The sequence below is a fragment of the Rhopalosiphum maidis genome, chromosome 4, assembly GCF_003676215.2.
Source record: "Rhopalosiphum maidis isolate BTI-1 chromosome 4, ASM367621v3, whole genome shotgun sequence".
Lineage (NCBI taxonomy): Eukaryota > Metazoa > Arthropoda > Insecta > Hemiptera > Aphididae > Rhopalosiphum > Rhopalosiphum maidis.
The window spans coordinates 16986611-17010248 of record NC_040880.1 but is presented as its reverse complement, the minus strand read 5'-3'; the positions used below and the strand labels follow the sequence as shown (position 1 = coordinate 17010248).

The 23638-nt window shown below is 25.5% G+C and overlaps 1 protein-coding gene across 5 annotated transcripts in view; it reads right to left on the bottom strand.

Moving 5' to 3' along the window:
* Positions 1 to 23638, bottom strand: part of LOC113547854 — a 148772-nt gene that overhangs the window by 14216 nt on the left and 110918 nt on the right. For all 5 annotated transcript variants that reach the window (XM_026948391.1, XM_026948392.1, XM_026948393.1 and 2 more), the window contains 9 exons: positions 18865 to 19006; positions 11434 to 11501; positions 10259 to 10510; positions 8148 to 8411; positions 7256 to 7556; positions 6792 to 6856; positions 6609 to 6689; positions 5621 to 5739; positions 4455 to 4845 (listed from right to left, as the gene is read on the bottom strand). In XM_026948391.1, coding sequence (XP_026804192.1) covers positions 4455 to 4845; positions 5621 to 5739; positions 6609 to 6689; positions 6792 to 6856; positions 7256 to 7556; positions 8148 to 8411; positions 10259 to 10510; positions 11434 to 11501; positions 18865 to 19006 — 1683 coding nt within the window. The remainder of the gene's footprint in view (positions 1 to 4454; positions 4846 to 5620; positions 5740 to 6608; positions 6690 to 6791; positions 6857 to 7255; positions 7557 to 8147; positions 8412 to 10258; positions 10511 to 11433; positions 11502 to 18864; positions 19007 to 23638) is intronic.

The following is a 23638-nucleotide window of genomic DNA, read 5'->3' as shown; positions in this document are numbered from 1 at the left end:
CGTGGTCAGGAAGAAAAGTTTCAGTATTTTGCACCAAACAATGACGTTAATATTTTTCAACTAAAAGTACCTTATACATACCTACCCGGCAAAACCCCACCGTCTAATTCATAACATTTTAAGCTTGATACTCGGAAAAAAAGCTTATAACCCGGAGCACATTAACGGAAAGTCGAAAAAATATTTATCGATAGCAATTAATTTGAAAGCGTTTGACGTTTTTAACAAATTATGAGTTAACACACAATAGTATGAAAACAATTATCCTGTTAATATGTTTTAATATTTTAAAATAACACAGTTAATCCAAACATTAACATTAAAAACAATATACTTTTATTATTTAAGTAAAATCTGAAAATGAATGTTACATAACACTTGTTAATATTCCGTTAACAATTGAAATGGTAGTTACCAAGCAAAATAATTATTTTTTTTTTCTCTAAGCTATATAAAAAAAATAGCATATTATAATAAAATATAACATTTAATTATTTTTCAGAAAATACGATTTAAAGCAACTAGCATTATGTTTTATATTCATGTAACATAATAATCATATTGGATTTTATTTTATAAAAAAGTAACACGGGGTACTGTATCGGCAAATTTGATACACCACTGGTCACCTGACAAAAATAAAGTGATGTTCATAATATTATTATTATTAGATATTAAATAATAATTATTCTTTCCAATTAATTATTTTTAAGGAATATACCTAAAAATACATTTATGTTATGTAATATTAACAAAAAATGTTTTCTTATATAAAATATAAGATATAAAGACATAGTGGCAACGAATATTCGTTTAGTGAATACAATATTATGTTTAGTAATTTAGATTCTTTAACTAAGGATACTAAGAATATATATATTGATATGGCTATCATAGCAAAATATTATAATGTCAATTTTGGGTGTAAATAAATATTAATGCACAAAATTAGTTGCATAATAATTAGCTTCGAATGGGACACTTTGGTATAATAACATATTTTATTACACTATAATATTATAATTTACTATTGTTAATGATATAATGTTTAAAATAACGAGTAGAATTATATAATCTAATTCAATTTGTTTTTGTGAATTAGATAAAAATGATTAAACATGGTATTTAAAAATAAAACATATAATAACTTAAAAATAATAAATATTTGTATTGATTTTAATTTGTATAACTAAATAATAAATAAACTAAAAAAAAAGAAACATTTTACATAAACCACGTTAAAAAAAAATGTATTTTTTGAAAAAATTGTTTTTCAAAATATCATAATTTATAACATACAAAAGATTCTAGTTTATTAAAATTAATTTATATTTATGAACATAAAATGCAACCACAGAGTACGGTAGGAAAAAAAATTATTTTACGTAAAAAATGTATTGTAAACTGAAAGTAGAAGAAAAATTTAAAATTGTATATATTTTACATCGGGGATAAGCTTCAGAGTCCGAAATAATCCTACTAAAATGAATAACTTTGCCATTGTCAAGTACATTGTGTATCATAATATGCATTTACGATTTTATATATACGATTTCTGTGGGACTGGTGATAACATGAAAAAGTTGTATACGATTTTTGTTTACCAATTAAAACCATCAAAACCATAAAATTCGTTTGGGGAGTCACAAAAAAAAACATCTTGACATGACAAATAAAAGCAAAATTGTTAGTGAACAATATGGTTAGTTTTGTTCCGGGTTGTTTTTGTAACAAAATTATGCACTTATATTATTATATAATATATAGATAGAGTATCCGGTTAAAAAAAAAACTTTTAAAAAAAGTGTTAACATGTTTATTGTTTTAAGTTGTATTGTCTTTTGTTTGATTCTAAAAGTTATGTCATGATGTGTTTTGTTAATGTAAATACTACTACAGACAAGGGTTTTAAAAAATAAAAATATTTATTGCTAAATTTATTTTAGATAGAAATGCATAAAGAGCAACAGTAATTGCGCATCCATTGAATGAATGAAATTCAAACCTATAATTAACTAAATTAAATTCGTTTAATATAATAAATGTATAAATAAAATTATATAAATAATTACATAATTAATTATATTTATTATTTTTTTTTTTAGTTATATTGAATGATTTAAAAACTATGGTAATTCAATTATTTTTCATTTTGATAAAATTTTGTTAATTTATTTATTGTTTACTATTTATTTACTATGTAATTCAACAATTATTATTAAATGTTATTATGTCGATCAAAAAAAATTATATTTTTATTAACGTATATTGATACTTATAAAATTGATTAAACTATAAATTTTATTAATAAATAAATGTTTTATGTTTTTTTTTTTTTATAATCAAGACAATAATACATTTTATTTAAGTATAACTAATGCAAATTTAATTTCTAAAAGTCTAAATAATATTATAGCTAAACATATTATTATTTTTTATAATTTAAATTTAGAAACTATGAAAAGTTGTATTGAATACTAATAATTATAAATGTGTTTTATCAAAAGTATTCTAGTGGTAATAATAATTACAAACTGTAAGAGAAAAACGTTAATAACATTTCACTCTTAACCTTGTTGAAAATAAAATTAACAACATGGAAACTATAAAATTCAAGAGTAGTCTGCATAAAATAAATACATATTTGACATCACAATATTAAAAATAATAAAATTGTTATTAGTAATAAAGACGTTTGCCGCAACTATCAATTTATCCAAGTAAATTTAATAATGTATTATCAAGATAAGAATCATATAGTAGTATATTATATTATTGGAATATTTATTTTCTTAAATTTGAAATATTTTAAAGACAACGTATCTATAAGCTATGTCTTGAAACGTTATATTGATTAAAATGGACGTTTTACGAATTTAAAAAGCTATTTCTTTAGTGTTGAGAAGTACAGTTGAAGTTTAGTAAAATATAATCAATAAATGACTTGAAAAGTTATCGCTAAGCCGAATTTCTTTTACAGAATTATTGCATTTCTGTCAAATTACATGTTGATATAATAACTATTAATGCACTAAAATATTATATAATAAAAAAGGTTTATCTATAATCGAAATTTATGTTTATACACTATAAAACTAATTTACAGAAAATATGTTTATGCTTCAAGGAAATAAGTTCATTTGGTCGTTTATTAAATATAACAATTTTCAGATATTAAAAAATTTTAATCAAACATAAAATGTTTTTAATAGAAAAAAATAAAAACTTATTTAACCACGCTATAAAGAATAAATCAAAAAATAATTAAATCTAAAATTATGTTTCTAGTACCTATCAAAGTTATATGAGCTACGTTATTTATTTGGCATCATTTTGATGTAATGTAGTACATTGAAATAAGTATAAATAAATGCGTACAAATACTCATATTTTTGACTATTTTAGAATCTAAATTATCTTGATTTTATACAGACTATGGTGAAATTAGTCACCAAACGCAGTGGATTTTAAAATGATTGTAGCTAATCTATGTATAGAATTATTTTTGTTAGTAAAAAAAGGCCAACATACTGGTTTGTATCATACCTAATAAAGCACCTTTTAGATTGTAAAATCATGATCGATTTTATTATTGTTTTTTCCACATTTTTTAGATTTTTGATTAAAAAACATCGAATATAATCTATTTTCAATAAATTATTTAAATCTCAATTATAATTGAGTAGATCAAGATCAGCTGAAATTATTTGTAAGAATGATGTACTTGTTACGTTTAAATTGAACATAAATATGCATTAAAACTTCTATGCGCTTAAGCAACCGATATAATACTTAAAACGTATAATAATTTTATGTTTTAAAAAGAATCACACCGACCAGTTTTTCAAGATCATTTTAATAGGTAAAAGCAAATTATGATATTAAATGATATTGTTGTAGTTCACAAAAGATACGACAACAATATATTTTGGTAAAATATAATTTCAAATATATTTTATTTAGATATTATAATTTGTTATATTAATTAACATTACATAATTTGACCACAGTCCACGGTGATGTAAACATTTTGTCTGAAAATATATTTTAGGGTTGTTTAAGTTTTCATTTACACTGGTGTATAATAAATTAGTAACTAAGTGTTTTAATTTTTCGTAAATATGATGTAAATTTAGATTTATCAGTATTAATTGAAACATTGGTGCTTTGTTGAAAATCATGAAAGAAAATATAAATCTATAATTCATCTATATTCATATTTGATTACAACAAATAACACAAATATATTTTAAAATAGTAACATATGTATTACAGTTATTTGTTTATTACAATGTTTATCAATAAATCATAGTTATTATGTATACAAGTTATGTAAAGAGATAAAGACAAAATTACCATGAACCACAAATAACGAATTATCAAACCTACGATTATGTATTAAATCTACACGAGAATAACCGATTAGAAGCTAATTAAATTAATATTATTTGTACCTGATCGTATGTGTGTCAATCGAGGACATTCTGCTACTAGTTCTATTGAGTCAGTAGATCCACAAGAGAACACAATTGAAGTCAAGTTCAATTTGCATTCTTCGTCGGCGATTGTTTTGCTGCTCAAAATCCGTCGGCCTTTCCTTTTAACTCTACGCAATATTGCCTCATCATCGTCATCGTATTCCGATAGCCGTTCGAATTCCTTGCTTATGTTTTTTCTGGACCTCACAAGACTTGGTAAGTCGGGCTGTAATTTCTTGTACGTTACACTCCAATCGTCCGACGATTTCTCGTAGTGTTCGGATGAGTGACGTTTGGGCGAAGGCGGTGAAGTCGTAGTTAACACAATAGACGGATGATTGTCAGAAGTTAATAAGTCCACCGGTAACTAAAGTAAAATGTAGGTATTTAATATTAGTAATTAAAGAAATGCTAAAAAACTTAGAGAAATATCTTTTTTTTTATTTAAGCACCCAAAAAATATGAAAAAATTAGAGAATTTAAAAATTATAAAATTTCAAAAACTTTGATTCTCAGAAAATTTAATAAGGAATTTTAAGACATTAAAAAAACTCATTTATACTTAAAATTATTTAAAAGTATAAAAAGTCACAGTTAAAAAAAAACAAAAACAAAATGTTATTTTAAATTAAAACAATTTTTAGTAATAAATTAAGCTAAATATGACCTATATAACTTGAAATTGCTTTAGCTTTAAAACTAACGCTGAGCGTTGAATTATGATTGCATTAACGTTTTCAGCATCAAAAAATACTCAAGCTATAGAAAAAGAACCCATCACAAAAAAGGGTGTTCACTAAAGTAGAAAATTGAAATGTAGTGGTAGACTGTATAATATTATATTATGAGCCTATTTTTTTTCTGTTCTTCCTAGTAAAATTCCATATCAATGGAATTATCAATACGAACAATTGTTATAAAAATATCTTGATTATATATTTTTCTCATTTTCTGTGTATTTATTTTTAATTGTTAAATCGATACTAATAGATAAATTCAGTTAATTTTTTTTCAGGACATTTATGTATACTTTAAACAAAATTTCTCATTTTTACCTGAAAAATCTCGATTTTCCTCATTTTGTTTAGGAAATGTTTATTTATGTCCCTATAACGTATATTGGCTGTTTATATTGTACTTACATTTAGATTTTTTTTACTCGGTAAAATTGAAGATGCATCGTTCCACGACATACTTTTACTGACTCTTTTTATCGTGTAAATTCCTTTATAAGGGCAATTTCGAAAGTCCGACTTGGAAGCTATAAACAAAATGTAATATACAGTTACAGAAATAAAATACAGAATAAAATGTAATAAAAAACATACATTCTCAAATAAACTTGGAAAAGACTTGTTTTTTTTAACCGTTAAAAATAACTAATATTATTATATTAACATGGATAAAAAACAATTTATATAGAGTTGGGAAATTTGAGGTTTACACGAAAATTGGACGTATATACAAGTAATATAAATATATTTAATATTATAGCAAAAATAATTAATTATTGTTATTTATAATAAACTTCTGGTATGTAATTAGTTAGATAAAAAAACTCAACGTTATTTAGTACAATTATGTTTTATGTTATTTTTTTTTTTTGTATAAAATAATATCATGTCCTATTCAAATTGTAAAAAATTCATTTTATCGGAAGCTGCTAAATAAATAACGTTATAACACGTCAAATCAGAGAAAACTTGGTAGAAAACAAACTGTTGTCTATTGTTTGTATAAAAATTACTTCTTTAAAAAATATAATAAAAATATTTATTTATTTTAACGTTATCACAATAGAATAACAACAGTATAAATAATGTTGAAATTAAATTCAAATACAGATGATTCGATTTAATATGTAATATTTATATACATAAATAAATATTTAATACGATAGTTGAAACAGTTTGTTTTTAGAATATTAATACTAAGTAAAATAATAATATTAGAAAAAAAACAGTAGGTTAACTAGATTTTGAACTACGACGCTTGATATTCATCGTGCGTACTGTATTTGTAAACACCGCATTCCCTGCAGTCTATCAGTATTTGTTTTAGAAGGTTAACGTGAAATTGCACTCGGTCTCTCGGCAAACACTTGAAATATTTTTGCAATCAACGACTTACCCACTAGCGTAATTGAATCCGTAGCGTGCGCATCAAAGTTCGGAGAGTTACACGCGTCTTCGGGTCTCCTGCTTGGCTGGCCTGATTTTAGACGAAAAAATAAAAATAAATACTGTATTATTATTATATTGTTATTGTGCCGACCTACATGTAACCGTATCTGTAAGGGTGGTGGTGACTTACCCATTTGAAGTTCTGCCAAGTCATATGCTCTTCGGTGGAAGTCTAAACAAATATATCCGCTTTGGCTGCGCATACGGAAGAAACAAAATAAAACAACAAAAACACGATTTACCGGTAGAACGTGAGAAATGTATGAATAACATAACAAAAAATTGAATATTATTAGCGATGATAAGTTATACCAAAATATTGTTTGTACATTCATAAAAAAACGCTAAATAAATAAGTATTTTTATATACATTATAAGAATGTAATTATATTTCTTAAGTGACAGGTAATGTTGAGAAAAGGATACTATCGATATGGTTTTTTTTTTAATTTACTAAAATATGTATTATCTTAATAAATTCATAAAACGGATATTTAGCTAATTGAATTGTAAACAGAAGACATAAAAATAAATATGTATGTAAATCATCCTGATACTACTTATCATCCCTAATATTATTGTATTATTGTTTACCATCCAGTAACGTAGTGCGCCATCACCCTAAACTGGTGTGGTAACTCTTCTATTTCTTGTTGACAAGAGAATTTCATCTCATGTCCGGGTAAAGGTGCCACCAATGGCTGATTGTAGAAAAACTGGTGTGAAGCCTGTATGGTCTGCGCAGCGAATACGCGATCCAACGAGCTGGACACCAGTTTTAGCGTGTTGTTGTTGTGGTGATGCAGGAACGTGAACGTTTTACTGTGATCCAACGTTCGCCACCTTTGGTTTTCAGTTAGCCATAATGGAAAGCTGCATTTTGTCTCAAAGATTTCTGCGTAAAAGTTATAAAATAAATCGATTTTAGGTACAGAAAATTCTGTCAGCGTGTTATGTAATCCATCGTTATCGTTACAATACTCCAACCAGAATAATTAAATTCATGCAAACATTCATTCAAATTTCAAAATATACTAACGAAAAATTACTGATTGTATTCATAATTTTATTTGAATTGACTTATTTTTTAAAACATTTCTCAATATTTTGAACAAACTTTAAATTTAATTTGGCAACAAATTTTGCTTCAAAGCTTATAATAGAAAATTAGAAAATTAATATAAAATGCCGACAATTTATTTTTGTTTTGTTTATCGTAAAAATATTTGCTATTTTGGTTTAATTTTAGCAAATTAAATTTATTTTTATAATTAATGTTAATTATTAAATGATATTAAATGGTCTTAATGAAGTATATTGTTACAAGATAATATACCAAATTATATTTTTTGTCATCGGGTATTTTTATTTCCACATTTATTAATATTTTATTGATAGAATAATAAAATCAATTACGAAATTAGATAAATTGTATGCTTATAAACTATTAACTAATTCATACTTAATTATATTGATAACGACGTACCCTTTTTTAATATCATAGTCCTGGATCCTTCAAGGGGACTAAAAAGACCACTGCATGTGGCGTCGCCAGACTGTGCCACTCTGTACTCGATGTCTCCAGAACCACTGGAACCTTTCAGTTGTCTCTGAGATGTCGTTCGTTCATATATGAAACATTTGAACCGGTCTTCAGTTGACATTGGTATCCCATTGCTATGGTGAACCCTACCCACGAGGAAACGGTATGACCCTTCTTTCCAACCAGCAATGCATTCAACTTCTTCGACTAAACATTTTTCGTATTATTTAATAATATGTGTTGAACTTTCACACATTTGTAACATATTATTATTACTAAAAAATACTATCAATAAGTACCTATTCGAAGTTATTTTTTTGTATTTATTATAATATACTTATATAGTTACTATTTAATTTAACATATTTTGGAACCCTATTAAAAAAAAGTTTTCATTTATTGATTCATAAAACATTATATATGTCATTATTATAAATTAATTAAGTTTAAATTTAACAAAAAATAATGTATTAAAATTAGTGTTTTATATTATTTTAATAAATAAATTTACAAAAATCTAAGGGAATTATTTAAAAAATCACGTTAGTAGAAAAATAATATATTGTTTGACTTTTAAAATATTTCTTTACATAATAATAATAGTCTTGAGGTATATTTAAATTATAAGAGTAGTAATTTAGCCAGTTGAGTCTTTATTAAAGACCTTAATATAGTAATCATGTACTTAAATTTAGTTCGCATTATTATAGTAGATTGTAGTAATATAGGAAGTCGATACTAAAAGTGGATTGCTACTTATCACGACATTGGCGGGGAAGTCTACATAATATTCGGAATTAAATATAGTGGTCATTTGGTAATTATTAACATTTTTGAGGTTTTTGCCGTCAATAAAGCGTGGTTTCATGTAATTTCCACGGAAACAATAATAATTATATAATAATGTTCAAGGAAATGAAAGTTCGTGAACACGTGGGTCCTGGAGTAGCAGGGTTAAAACGCTTCTTATGTCGTGTTTTTCGCGTGCGGTTTCAGAACCTAAACTCGCCACAAAACGCGGTAAGAGTAATGACAAGTTAAAATATGCGAATAGTCTCAAAACTCAAAAGATAGAGCGAAAGAAAGAAAATAATAGCAATATAATATTAAAGTATAAATACTTGTTTAACCAAAATATAGCAAGTTTAGATACTTTACTTACTACCTTCTAGGCTATGAAGTGTGTTACGAGAAAATTTGAAAATTTGGACATTCTTGTTTAATTCGTGAAGTAATAAATTATACTTCACTTTAATATTAATTAAATTTGAATTATTTTTAGAAATAAAATAATATTCTCTTTTTATATTATTCATCATAATATTATGTTTATTTCTGTATGAACAATGTTATCAAGGATAGGTGTCTATTACGAAAAGATTGGTCACTTGAAATTTGACAGTACATAATAATTGTGTATGCAAATATTTTCGGTCAACGAAATTTGATGTTTTGTGACAATGGCAATATCTTGTCGATTGAATTATTTGTAAGCTATCTAATAACACGCTTTAATAAACTAACAAAGGTAATGAATTCCTGTAAAAGTTATCATTACATAAATATTTTACAATAAATAAAAACTGATAGAGCAGCAGAAGTTTTTGTTCACAAATGCCTCATATTCTATGGAATCAATATATGAGAATTTCATAGGATATGCGATTCATGTAATATAACATTAATATAAATTTCAACTACAAGTATAATATATACCTAGGTGTATTATATAATTATATAGTTTTATCTTTTTTGTTGTGTATACATTGATTTTCCTAGTTTTAATATTATTTCTACATTTACATTATAAATAGTTTTACTCGCTAAAGGTCAACAAAATAAAATGAATATTCAGCAAGAAATATTTTTCTGTCAAATAATGTCCACCGTAAATGAATAGTTATTGCTCAAAAAGTTAAATCCTCTATCGATAATATTTATTGTTTGAACAATTTTTGTTCAATAATTAACCACTGTAACTTGCTTTGATTATAGACATTATTATTGTATTACTGTAAAATGTCAAAATATCAAATTGTATTATAAATACTCACGAGCACTCTCCGATCCTTCAACATCTGGACACGCCTGGTACCGGATCAACAGCCTCGATTCTTGAGTACAAGCCTCTACAGTGGAAACGGGATTCTTGCAGTCACCGTGACCACGATTGTATGTGAACGTGTACGGTGGCTTGAACGGACACGGCATGGGATTTCCGGACTCCCGGAACATAGAGTATAGGAGCGCGTCGCCGGTAATCAGTGGGCAGATGGTCTTCAGCGTTCCCATTTCGTTGCAAAAGGCTGTAAATCGTCGTTGACCGTGCAATGAGGTTGTAATAACTGCTATGTGTTTACTACACCCAAGCCAGTAGTTTAATATAGCGGAAACGTCGGACGGTGTAAAGAACCCCCCTCTATATAATTAAAGATTTTTTTTTTCTTTTGGCATCTTATGAATAGTCGATAAATTATCAAAAAACTCCATTCTTTATAACTAGTTTAAATGTCCATTGTTACAACTATTCGTGATTAAAATTAATAATTAGTAATTAGTAATTATATTTTTACTTTAGTCGCGCTGTATACAGTTATTTCATCAATTTTTAAATTAAAAATGTAAATTTTTTAACTTGATTTTTTTTCTAACTAATCATTACTTAAAAAAATTGAGTCAAACACAAAAAATCTGTTTTGTTAAACGATTTTATTCATTTTCTCTCTTTTTATTTTTATACATGAATAATTATTAATAATTTATTAACACCGAATTGAGACAGCGATCTATAACGTTTTAAAGCACCTTATGTGCTTTATATAATTTCGTTCACTTTAATACGTTCTCAAACATTTTTCCCGGTTACCTCACAAACGCCCACCAAATATATACATTTAGCCAGCGCTACTCCTACTCATTTTCTTCCCACCCAGATCCCTTCAGCCGCATCGCCTGTAATCACAGCGATCGCGTACGCACAAATACAAATTGAATCGCTTGTCCGGTTTAACGGTCCAATAAACATTGTTTTCATTGATTGTTTCGCGTATATAATAAACACAGGGCCTAGTAAACCAAAACATATATAATATATATTATAAACACATATAGATACCTACGGGACTAAACGGCCAGATTTTTCTTGGCAGCGATGTTTCCCCGGGACCACCTAAACCCATCTCCCAGCTTCAAACAATACATATGTCAATATAATATCTCGGTGACTTACTTTCTTTGTATTGGAGAACGTTATGATGTTTCTCATGAATGACCACGCACCGGTAACACGGCTTTTTCCTGTGAAAAACACAATAAACAGATAGCTTCAATATGTATTATATAATATTAAATGTATTATTGTTGTCGTGGGCCCTATTTTTCGTCGTACCATATCGCACAATATAATCACCGCGCACAATGACTATGTACTATGTATTATAGTCGTCCGTCATCCTACGATGCAATTCGCAACGCGTAAATCGCTAGAATACGTATATGTATTATATGTACATTCTTGGGGATTTCGATAGTGGTTAATTGAAAAAGGAACAAGTAACATAATAGTTTGTTCTCGTAGTTTACGGCAGTATTATCTGATTTTCTCGCCGCACGGAATCATGAAATACTATTGTTTTTTATAATATTATCATCATCAAAATGGTAAGATATTTTCTCCAATGCATTTATTTATGATAAACGTGTGTATAAAATAAGAACACCCACCAAAAAGCATATAAAAAAATTCGATTTCGTTTGGCTTTATAAGTATTAATAAAAATGCACTTATAGTGATTTGAAAATCAGTTTCAATCAAATGCCCACGGCGGCATGTATTCGATTTTAAAATCATTAACGCACGTGTACCCTGGAACAAATGTATCGGAATCGATAGATGGGATTTTTATAGCAGATTGAATTTTTATCGAGTGAAAAAGCAACGTAAGGACCTTATACTAAAATCTCCCCCCTGTGTCTTACGATGACTGCAAGACGCACGTATATGCAATATGCATAATATGTTATATAAATATAAATAGTGTTTATGTGTATATAATAAAAATATACAGTGTAACAGAAATAACTGTTATTTTGTGTGTTCTTATAATAATATATTTTGAAAAACAAAATATTTTTCTCGTATTAAAGATAATAATTAATGTCTACTTAAATTAAAAAAGATAAGCTAGTGGATACCGCTCTGTTGCACATAGTGGATCACTATGGGGGTGTGTTAAATTTGAATTCAATTATAAATCATTGTATACAAACAACAATTCCGAATGGAGACGATCTGTCAGTCTATATTACTATTTATATTTTATGACATGATTTTTTGATATAGCAATATTACGGCTGTTTATTTTACTTTAAGTAATTTAGATTATGAGCGAAGCGATAGATGTATGTGGTGTATCGATTTTACAATGATATGTGCTTTTATTTTTGTATCTGTAAACATGATAAGTAATCAACACAATGTTAAGATTTTTATCCTTGAAAGATTTTGAATAGAAAATAGGTTCTAGTTTGTACTTCTAGTCAAAATTAAAAATTCCCAGTATTTTCTCTAATAACTGGAAAAACAATCAAAAAATTAAGGAAAAAGAATAATTTTTAAGCAATTTTAATATTATTATTAAAATAAAAGTTTTATGATCAAGGTTACCTTAAAATTTTTATGTAAATAATTAATTATACGGAATAAAGTTTCAAAAACATCTAAGTTAATTTTAAGATATTATCTGACTATTTATACCATGAATTTGTTCACTGTTTTACACTAAGGTGGTATTAACTCAATAGTTAATAATATTATATAATTAATAATTATATATACAAATATATAATATAATATTATATTTTAACTATATTAAAAAGACATATCATGTAATACTTTTAGTGATAAAGGCTGTCAGATTGTTACCGCTCAAAATCGTTTTTCGTGTACAATGATGTTTCATATTGAATTCGAATTAAACACACTTACGTCTTACACTTATAATAATGAACCAGTCGACACCTAATGTACAGTAGATCGGTACCCACTTACCTATCTTTATAAGTATTAAACCATCATAATAATATATATTTATGCCATATTATATCAATTTGTGTATTTAAATAACAATATAAAAACATTTTTCTGTGAATATCGTAAAACATAAAAAATAGATTCCTAGTATAAATATAATACATAATAATATCTTGAAATAAATCAGAAATATCATTATGTTTAGCAAAATTTATAATTAAAGTGAAAGTTTAAGGTTTCCATTAATGTTTTTAAATTTTAACAAAATAATTAACATCGTTTTTTATTGTTTAAATAACTTAAAATTTTATAAAAATAATTACCTTTATCATTCTTTAGATTTTATGGTTTTAGAATGAATTACTTATAAATTTTGTATTAAATTTTCAAAAGTTAAATAATTAAATTAAATTTGAAATTTAAATTTAAATTTATGCATTTATAAATATAAAAAAATTTAATTTTTTTACGAAATCTATGAAAAAAGGTAACTATACTTAAATGCATATAATAAAAAATTGCGCCCTCGTATTCTTATAAATTTTGATAAAATTCTTACTTGAAACGCTTATAATAAAATATTGTGACTATAAATTATCGACATTTTTAATTTAAAGATTAACAACTTATAAGTAGCTTATTTTTAATAAATTTTTAAGCATTTCTACTTATAGTGAATATTTTTAACCTATATTTATGGAGATAAAACTAATTCTTAATAGTTTCTTATGGCTATAAATAGCTCAGAAAATATGAAAAATTTATTGTAAATTGTAATTAGAAAATAATAATATTACATGTAAAATTCAATGAAATGTCAAGTATCTACTATAATTAATTTTTGATTGAATAACAAAACAAAATACCTAATGAAATCGATTTTTTCAAAACTATATAAAAATTCTCGTTTTTCTTTATTGTTTTTTTTGTTTTTCTTGATTATATAAAAAAAAAATATTTTCAATTTTCAATTTTCAATTTTTCACCTCCCAATGTACCAATTAGATCCAATTTTCAACCAGAAACCAGTCTTATTTTTAAAAATCAAAGTATTTTTAATATAACAAAAGGTAATTATAGACAAAGTAACACATAATAATGAGTCATGGCTCTGCTTAGAATTCAAAAAAGTTTCAAAATATTGATTATACATAAAATTAATTATTAATTATATTTTTAAATGTTTTTAGTTATATCTGTGATATACTCTATATTATGGGGTATTACAAGATTCAAATTTAAATTATATAAATGCAAATTCTTTTATTAAAATAAATTTATCACATTCGACTATAGTACATTTCAAAAGAACCTGAATAAATTATTATATACAAAGTACTTTCAAATAATATTCCATAATAAATACAATACATGTTTTTCCATATTTCGTTATTTCTTCACGTGTACAAAAATATTAAATGAAATGGTGTTTTCTATGTAAGTACAACAATATAAACACGAATTTTTCATATTTCAAATTATTATTTGTGGTTATTTTAACTCACCTCCATATAATATTATATGACTAAGAGAGTACATTGCATAAGATTGTAAATCCATATTTGTTCTAATACTGTTTTTATGCTCGGCTAATAAATTGTTAAGTAGGTTGCAATTTACGATTTTATTTGATATACTGTTGATATACAGGGTGTCCCGTGAAGTTTTACCCATTGCGATATCTCCTGAAATAATGGTGATATCATGATTTTTATTTTTTAATAAATTTCACAGGGAGAAGAACTATAAATATATCACATTTTAATTTATTTTAATGTTTTGATAAAAAATTTAAAAAATATATTTTTTATTTAATTATTTCAACATATTAATTTCATTAATCTACTGATTTTTAATATTTTTTCTAGTTTCGAGAAAATTGTGAACTACAGTTAAAACGTTCGGCGGCCGTACGAGCACGCAAACCACATGTTTGATACATTGATACCACTTATCGTATTAACAATTCGTAGTTTATTTCAAAATTAGAAAAATAATTAAAAATCAGGAGATTAATGAAATTAAAATGTTGAAAAGTCAATATTTTCAAAAAAATAAACTCTTCAAAATAGCTATCTTCAATTTTTTTGAAAATAATCAAATAAAAAAATATATTTTTTAACTTTTTTACCAAAATATTAAAATAAATTAAAACATGAAATATTTTTTGTTCTTGTCCCTGTGAAACTTATTAAAAAATAAAAGTCATGATATCTCCATTATTTCAGGAGATATCGCAATAGGTAAATCTTCACGGGTCACCCTGTATTTTTATTTTTTAATAATAATAAAAATGTTATTTACATTTAGAGATTTTGAATTCGTCTAAATTAAGATTTTTTTTCAATTTACCTAAATATTTCAACATTTTTATTTCACATTATTTATTTATGTATTTTGGATTTTTAATTGCATATAAATCTGAGCTATACCTATATGGATATATATATAGTACTCAGTACTACTATTATTATTAAAAGGTTAGATGAGGTAAACATATAAATATATAAATATTACGTAGTTACGTGTTGGTGTATATATTTAAGGGCTAAAAAGTAACGATGGGACGGGAGACAATCCGTTTTACGATTATCGTTTTCCATACTCGACACGCCATGTACTGTGCGCAACCCGATTCATCTTATAACACTATTGACTTCTCCATAAATAATGTAATGCTCCGATGAACATAAAATCCTTTTGGCGTCAATCCACCTAAGTATATTATTTTTATTATTTTTTTTTTTCAATAAAACCAAGCTTAGTATAATATTATATTTCAAGGGCCTTAACTCTACACCGATTTAGCTTTAAAAATACTAAATAGTAAAAATTGGGTTAATAATATATATTATTATTGTTAGTACTCAAGTTACATTTTATGACCATGTGTTCGTTTATTATTAGTTTGCATTACAATATTCGCGTGATTATATAGAAATAACATAACTCTGTAATGTTTGATCATAATTTATTATTATGTGTATTAAACTTAAACCCCCAAATGTGAATGTTTGCTAAAAGTCTCAAGTTGTGACAAATTAAAATCAGTATTTAATTAATAGGAGTCTTTTAATCTCCGTGGATATATCCTTTCTATTAATAAATTGTAAACATAACTGTAATCCAATACCATATCCTTATAATATGGCGAAATGTGTGATCCAGTACCGCCAATACGGTGAATCACGAAAAATAATAGCCGCAGGGAAATTATCAATGTCTTGCCGAGACATATTCAACAAACAAGTTTTTGGTTACTGTGCTTGGATTTCGTTATGACAACAACTTTGAGTTCAAAAAAGTTAATACTGAGTACAGCAGTGCGCCTGTGGCACTTACGTACATATCTCGCCTAGTACAAAGGGAACTGTGTTCTTTGAATCCCTTACAAGTCAATAGATAAAGAAAACTTTATCGCCTTCGATGACATTTACTGAGAATATAACGAACACATTATAATAATATAGGACTTGGAGGTTTTCAAGAATGGTGCTTCAAGATACTTTGTACAAATATTTAATGAAAGCGTTTTACACTAAATCCTTAATTTATTGGTGCTATTCTACAATTTGTTCGATTAAGAGAAAAGCGTCCTTATTGTTAACATCAGAATAATACATTATTTTGTTTAAATGATCATAGCTATTATTATTAAAACGACTAAATCTAATATTATACTATATTAAAGAGTTAAAAATTATTATAAATTACATCTATTGAGGGCATAGATTATATAATAATAATATATCAGATTATATATACATTATGAACTTATTTAATTAGTTTGCATACCTAACCTACAAACTTATATAAAAAAAAAAAATAGAAAATTGAGTATGAATATGATTGATATTTTTATAACTCTTTTAAATCTGCATTGTATTCTTATTTTGATTTTAGTCTTAACTAATCTAATCTATCTAATCTTCTAACATTTTATTTTTATGTTTTCATAAAATAATTTAATCTGATTTATGATTATGCTCACGTCACATTTAACTAAATCAAAAATTATATCATTGTATCATTCTGAAGCAGAATATCTTTTGAAGTAGTTTGATATATAAATATCGAAATCTGGATGAGCAATATATCAGTTATTTATTATATTATAAGTATTTAAAGTTTAGGTGAACAGAATAATAGCAGTTCAACATTTTGCAGTTTATCCTCTCGTACTACTCCACTATGTTTACCAATAAATATTTTGTATTTAACCTAATTTAACCTTACTTTAAGTATTTATAATTTATAAACTACTTGTCTGAATTTCGATTTTTATGTATAGAAATACTTCAAAAATATTCTGTTTCAGAATATGAAATTAAAAATATATGTTGTCATTCAAAAAAGTTATAAGATTAAAATAGTAATAAATAATAAATATATATGAAGTATATATATTTTTATATGTTATTTTATTTAAACTAAACATTTTGTAAAAATAATATTCATAAAAACGTTAATAAACTTTGAAATTTAATAATGATTGTTGTTTGATAATAAGACCACCTATATAGTGGAAAATTTAGTAAAATAAATAAAAGGCCACTACTTAGAAGGTAAGAAAAATTAAAAGGTGTGTACATAATATGCTGAATTATATAAATTATATGATATGCTTATTACTATAAGTATTGGGCAAACAGTTATTTTTCATTCTTCGTTATGGATTTTTAAATTGTCTACCATACAATTAAATCCTCTATATTATTTTAATTTTCTATCATATTCTTTATCGGTGTGATTGGTTTATCTTTATCTCTATAAGTCTTATGTTAAAAATATCTACTATTTAGAGGTTATAGCTTCTGTCGTATATTGTATTATAATATGTATTTTTTCTGGATAATTTTGAATTGTTTATTTTTGAGAGCAATTTTTTCACAGCAAACTATTGTCTTATTATGAGTATAATATAGACGTATCAAGTTATCAGGTATTATAATATATAATAGTAGGTTTTGAATTTAATTTTTCTTTAAAACTATTAGTTTTAACGATTATTAAATATTTTTAATTGACCAATGACCATTATGATTCCATGACTTTTAAACTGTAGCTTAATTTTTTCTTTGAAATATTTTTTTAAACATAATATATGATATTTTTCATTTATTACAATATGTATTATGTATATATTAAATAGGCACAGCGGGAAAAGAGTAGGATAAGTACCTACTTGGAATAGGTTTTTAAGATGCTATGCTAGATTGTTTAATTTGAAATTATGAATATTATAGATACAGAAATCACGTAACTATTCGATAAAATGTGTACAATATCAAACAAGTATTTGTATCACGCAGTAATGGAATAATAAAATACATGATTGATAATTTCTTTATTTCTAGAATCCGTGACCTAAATTATATAATATACTCAAATGATGATTTATATCTGACAGAGTACAACGGTTTTTATGTCAGTGTAATAACACGAGTAACAAAACAAACATTATTATGGCTTAATAGTAATAAATAATAAAAGTTACATCATCACCGTCGTACAATAAAATAATAATAATAACAACTACAGCTACAGTAGCGGTACCTATGTATATAGTATAATTTATGATAACATGCATAATATTACGTAATATGAGCATTAAGTTTCTTGACTTACTCGTCCGAAAGTAGATACTTGTCACCGTCTGAGTCTACGCACTTGCCTTTGATGCTGAACCGGTTGGCTTGCACGACGATCGACTGTCGGATACCGGATTGGAACCATACACCCTCCCACTTAGGCGGGAACTTGCAACCCTCTATGAAACGCCACAGATTTTTAATTATAGATAGTTATATAATCATAATATTATGTAAAAGAAGTTTCTGTTTTGTTATTTTTTATTTAATTAGCGTAATGGCAGCTTTGGGTCTACCGCAGGTCGGTATCGCAGCGCACGCACAGCCCTTTCCCCATAGTCGCTGTCACCAAATCCCCCAAAAATGTATCTCGCCTGCTGTCATTTTCCGAGGAAATTATTTCCGGATCCGCTTTTCCGTTTTTGGTGTGCACCTTTGAATCGGGATAGGGATAAAGGGTATATATGCAGGTGGCATCAATGACGATGGTCTATTAAAAGTTTTAATGTCAGCGACTACATGCGCGATATTGAGGGCGCATGAAATAGTTAAAAAATAATAGGAAAACCCACCCCATATAAATAGAGTTACTAATGTCATTGAGTAGTCTTATCTGGAACAAACTGTCAAGAGCACACGAGTCGTCTAGTGGCATTGAAAAAATACTCACTACCACCGCAATCACCATTGCAGTACACATGTATATATATATATACTTATATGTGTTATATATTATATCATACACAATAAATTGAAACTTAATCTATATTATATTATATGCTTTTATATAATACTATATATATATATATTATATATGTATTATTTCGGTGTTGGTTTTCTGGAGATTTTGGGCATACCTCATTCTTGTTCACGACTGTATCAGATAAGTAATTCAATTCAATAAAACTAATGGAAAAACTCCCCTCAATCGTATTCTCTTTTTGACTGACAGACCGACAGGCCCTTTTCGTGAACGGGTCACGTCCTGAATAGTCTTACCAGAAGAGAGTCTGTGTTAGGTTAAAAAAAAGTACCGCTAAAACCAATTGGCATTCCGTGCTCGTTATAATAAAGACCGTTTCAGTAAAAATTTAAATTAATTTAATAAAATACGACCAAGTTATAAATGCTAAATATACTCGTTTGAGTTGTGTAAAATTGAGCACACCACAACATTTGGATTAAGTTGAGTATATTTTAGGCATCGAAGATATTTTTTACATCTAAAGAAGAGCTATCTAGAAAAGGGTGCACGTTAGGCTATATTATATATCTCATTATTCGATGTAGGGGTTGATTTTGTCTGTACGAATGTAGATGTGGGGTTCTTGTTGGATAAATCGGTATCTCAGCCGAATTTCATTAAAGAGGGTTGTATATTCCCTCGTCAACCTGATTGATCATAAGCTCCACGGGAAAGAGCATAAACCTTTTATATATGGTTTGACTACTTCTAAAAGTGGGCAGTTTATCACTGATTTCTAAACATTGCTTTCAAAAAATAAATAAACAACCTACACCGATGGGATATTTTTCATATTTTTAAACACATTTATAACACATATAACATATATAATATATATCAATATTTAAAGGGATTTTTTTTCGAAAGCAAAATATATATCCAATACTTTTAGCCACATACTTTCTTTTATCTTCAAATTTTCAAAGGGAACTTAATAATGAAAATTGTATGCACGTTAAACTAACATCAGATCAATGGTTAAACGCAATTCAATCGTTTATTAATAATTAGAACTGTTTATTAGTTTATATTAGAGAAGTAGAGAAGAGTAATGTGAGAATAGTATTGAAATTTATACCACTTCTCAATTCACCAAGTCTAAACTTTAATCTACAAGGTAAGAGGTAAGCTTCAAACATATATCAGTGTTCTGTATTTATTTTGTGGTTGAAAATCAATATTGTAATGTATCAAATGTCTTAAATATGTTGTATTTACTTAAAGTTATTTTATTAAATGTATAGCTGAGACTTCATCATGATATTATAAATATTCTTAAATTGTTTAGATTGATGTTTAAATATTTATATTAAAAAAAAAAAAACAAATATTTAAACCATTTATCGGAGGCGTAATTTTTTTCATAATTTATTTAACAATCATATATTATATACTTTATTTATTTATTTTAATGCTATATTACTATGAATATTACAGAATTTAAAAATTGGGTACGTATGTAATACAGATCCAAACTACTCCCAAAATGTAATCCCAACTACTTTTTGAACTTAAATCATAAAAGCACTTACTATTCTTTACTATTATATTGTTTTCATTTATTTGCTTTTTTATGCTATTATTTAAGAATCCTTAAGCTGGCATACTAATACGATTCTCTTTTTATAATATATTCTGGGTTGAATAATTTTATTTTCATACATAATAAAGTACCCACTAACCTCTTAAAATTATAATTTCGTGCTCTTCACCTCTACTTATTATTTACAAAAATTACAACAATAAACATCATAGTTAATTATTCAAATTATGCATATATTTTCAAGAAATTTATGGATTTTTAACTTATTCTGATTGTAATAATTTATTAAAACGCTATTTTCAATTTTTATTTTTTCAATAATATACATGCAAGACTTGCAATATAGTTTTATAACTATGTTGCATTTTTAAAGTTGAATTAGATTAGAACTGGAATTGTGAAGGTGAAATTACATTTTAAACAGATATGATGATAGTATAACATAGTATGATTAAAGCCATTTTTGCCATTTATGGGATCAGAGATAAGAACAAAATATTGTTTATTTCTATGGATATTTTTATTTGTATGATGTAAGGTATAATAATACTTAAGTACTAACAAGTAAAACAAATTTCTTAAATTATATTTAAAAGTTTTTAGAAACAGTTATTTAATATTTTATGATAAACTATTTTCATGAGTAATGTAAAATTATTTTCTGTTTAAAATTGTTAGATAAAGTTAAGAAATTAATTAGTAACGTATAGTAGCAAACAACTATAAAACAACGTATTTATCGATATATATTTAAATTATTTATTGTTTTCAAATTAATTAATGTTCACATTTTTGGAATAACGCCAATGTTGGATTGTGTAAGCGCAAATTGTATACAAGATAAATATTAATATTATATGATTTATCAGTTTATTTATGTATTTATTATTTTTATTTATATCATCTTTTATTAATTTAATCAATTAAAATTAAAAGAAAATCTTCCAACTTCAAAGCGTAGTCCTTAATGAAATCCAAAAATTAATGATGTTACAAAAAATTAATGAATAATAAGTTGCAAAATATTATTTACAGAAATTATGAATTATAATAATTTTGTTATCTTATAATATTAATTTCAAACATTAATTATTATTAATTTTTTCTAATAAACTTTTGTGTATTATACAGTAATTCACTAAGTATGCTCATAATAATTTGTATTTAATGATGAAATCCTTCAAATTTTTAAATATATTTAAAAACCCTATTTTTAAATTCCTTATTATTAATTTTTACTCTTCACTTGAATTTTAATTTTTGTAAAACAAAATACTCAAAAAAATTACGCGCCATATATTTAGTGTAACAAAAAGGGATTTATTTGAAAAATGGAAGTTTATATCGTTACAAGGTATTTCTCAAGCTGTATAAAAAAGTCTCAGGTATTTAAAAAATTTCAAATACATTAAAAATGTCCAAGTAATACTTGAAAAAAAATTATTATTAAATTAGAAAATGTAGTAAGTATACTTGGTAAATCACCATTTAAATATAAATATTTAATGTTTCATAACTTAAACAATACATTTTATTAAATACTGACTATATTTAACTGGATAAAATTGAATATAATATACATTTTGGTAATTTTATATTTTTAATTTGAAAGTAAAACAATATTGTATACATTATATGACATAAAGAAAGCTTGCAGCTGCCTTACAACATTATTTATAAAGATGTATTATAGGAATCACCAAAACTATATTCAAAACCTCTGGTTGAAATTGCGTAGATTAGGTCTCTGCTCACATAAACACATTTACAAAAATGTAATAGTGTTTGTATAAGGATTACTATACTATAGCCCGTCATTGCAGTTAATTCTGAATAAAACCCACGTTATATAATATTATAATATAACGTACACAAAACGACTCTAATCAAGGTTTACTAGGAAATGACCGAATTACGTTTATAAGTGAGCTTCAATAAACTTTTTTATATTTCTATACGAATATAATTTATAACATATCATATCATATACATGAGAAATAGAGATGAAAATATATGCTTTTGCTATAATTTTAATTTTAATTCAATTTTATTATTTTGTCATTTTTACATAGAATTTATGGTCAATATTAGATTAAAATTTGTTTTAAATTTAAGTAAACAAATCATACAAAAAATTATATAGCGTAAATAATATATTTTTTATATTTTATAATAATTAAACCTGTTTTTGTATGGATTAAATTAAATCTATAAAACATATATATTATGTATTTATGTATTACTCACAGACACGATAAAATCCTTTAAAACAAATATATACTTTTATGAGTAATTATAATTTATAAACGTATTGCAAAAAATTGTATGTGTTCGTTTAAATAGATGAAAAGAATAAAAAGCTTGTCTTTTGTTCGCGTTATCTTTCCAAGGTCTTGATCCTTATACTCCGTATATAAAAACCTAAGTAAAAGTATTCTTACACATTATATTACTACATACTATACTATACTAAATGTTTATGGTAATTGAAGTCAGTCTATTTTTACATGTATAATAATAAAA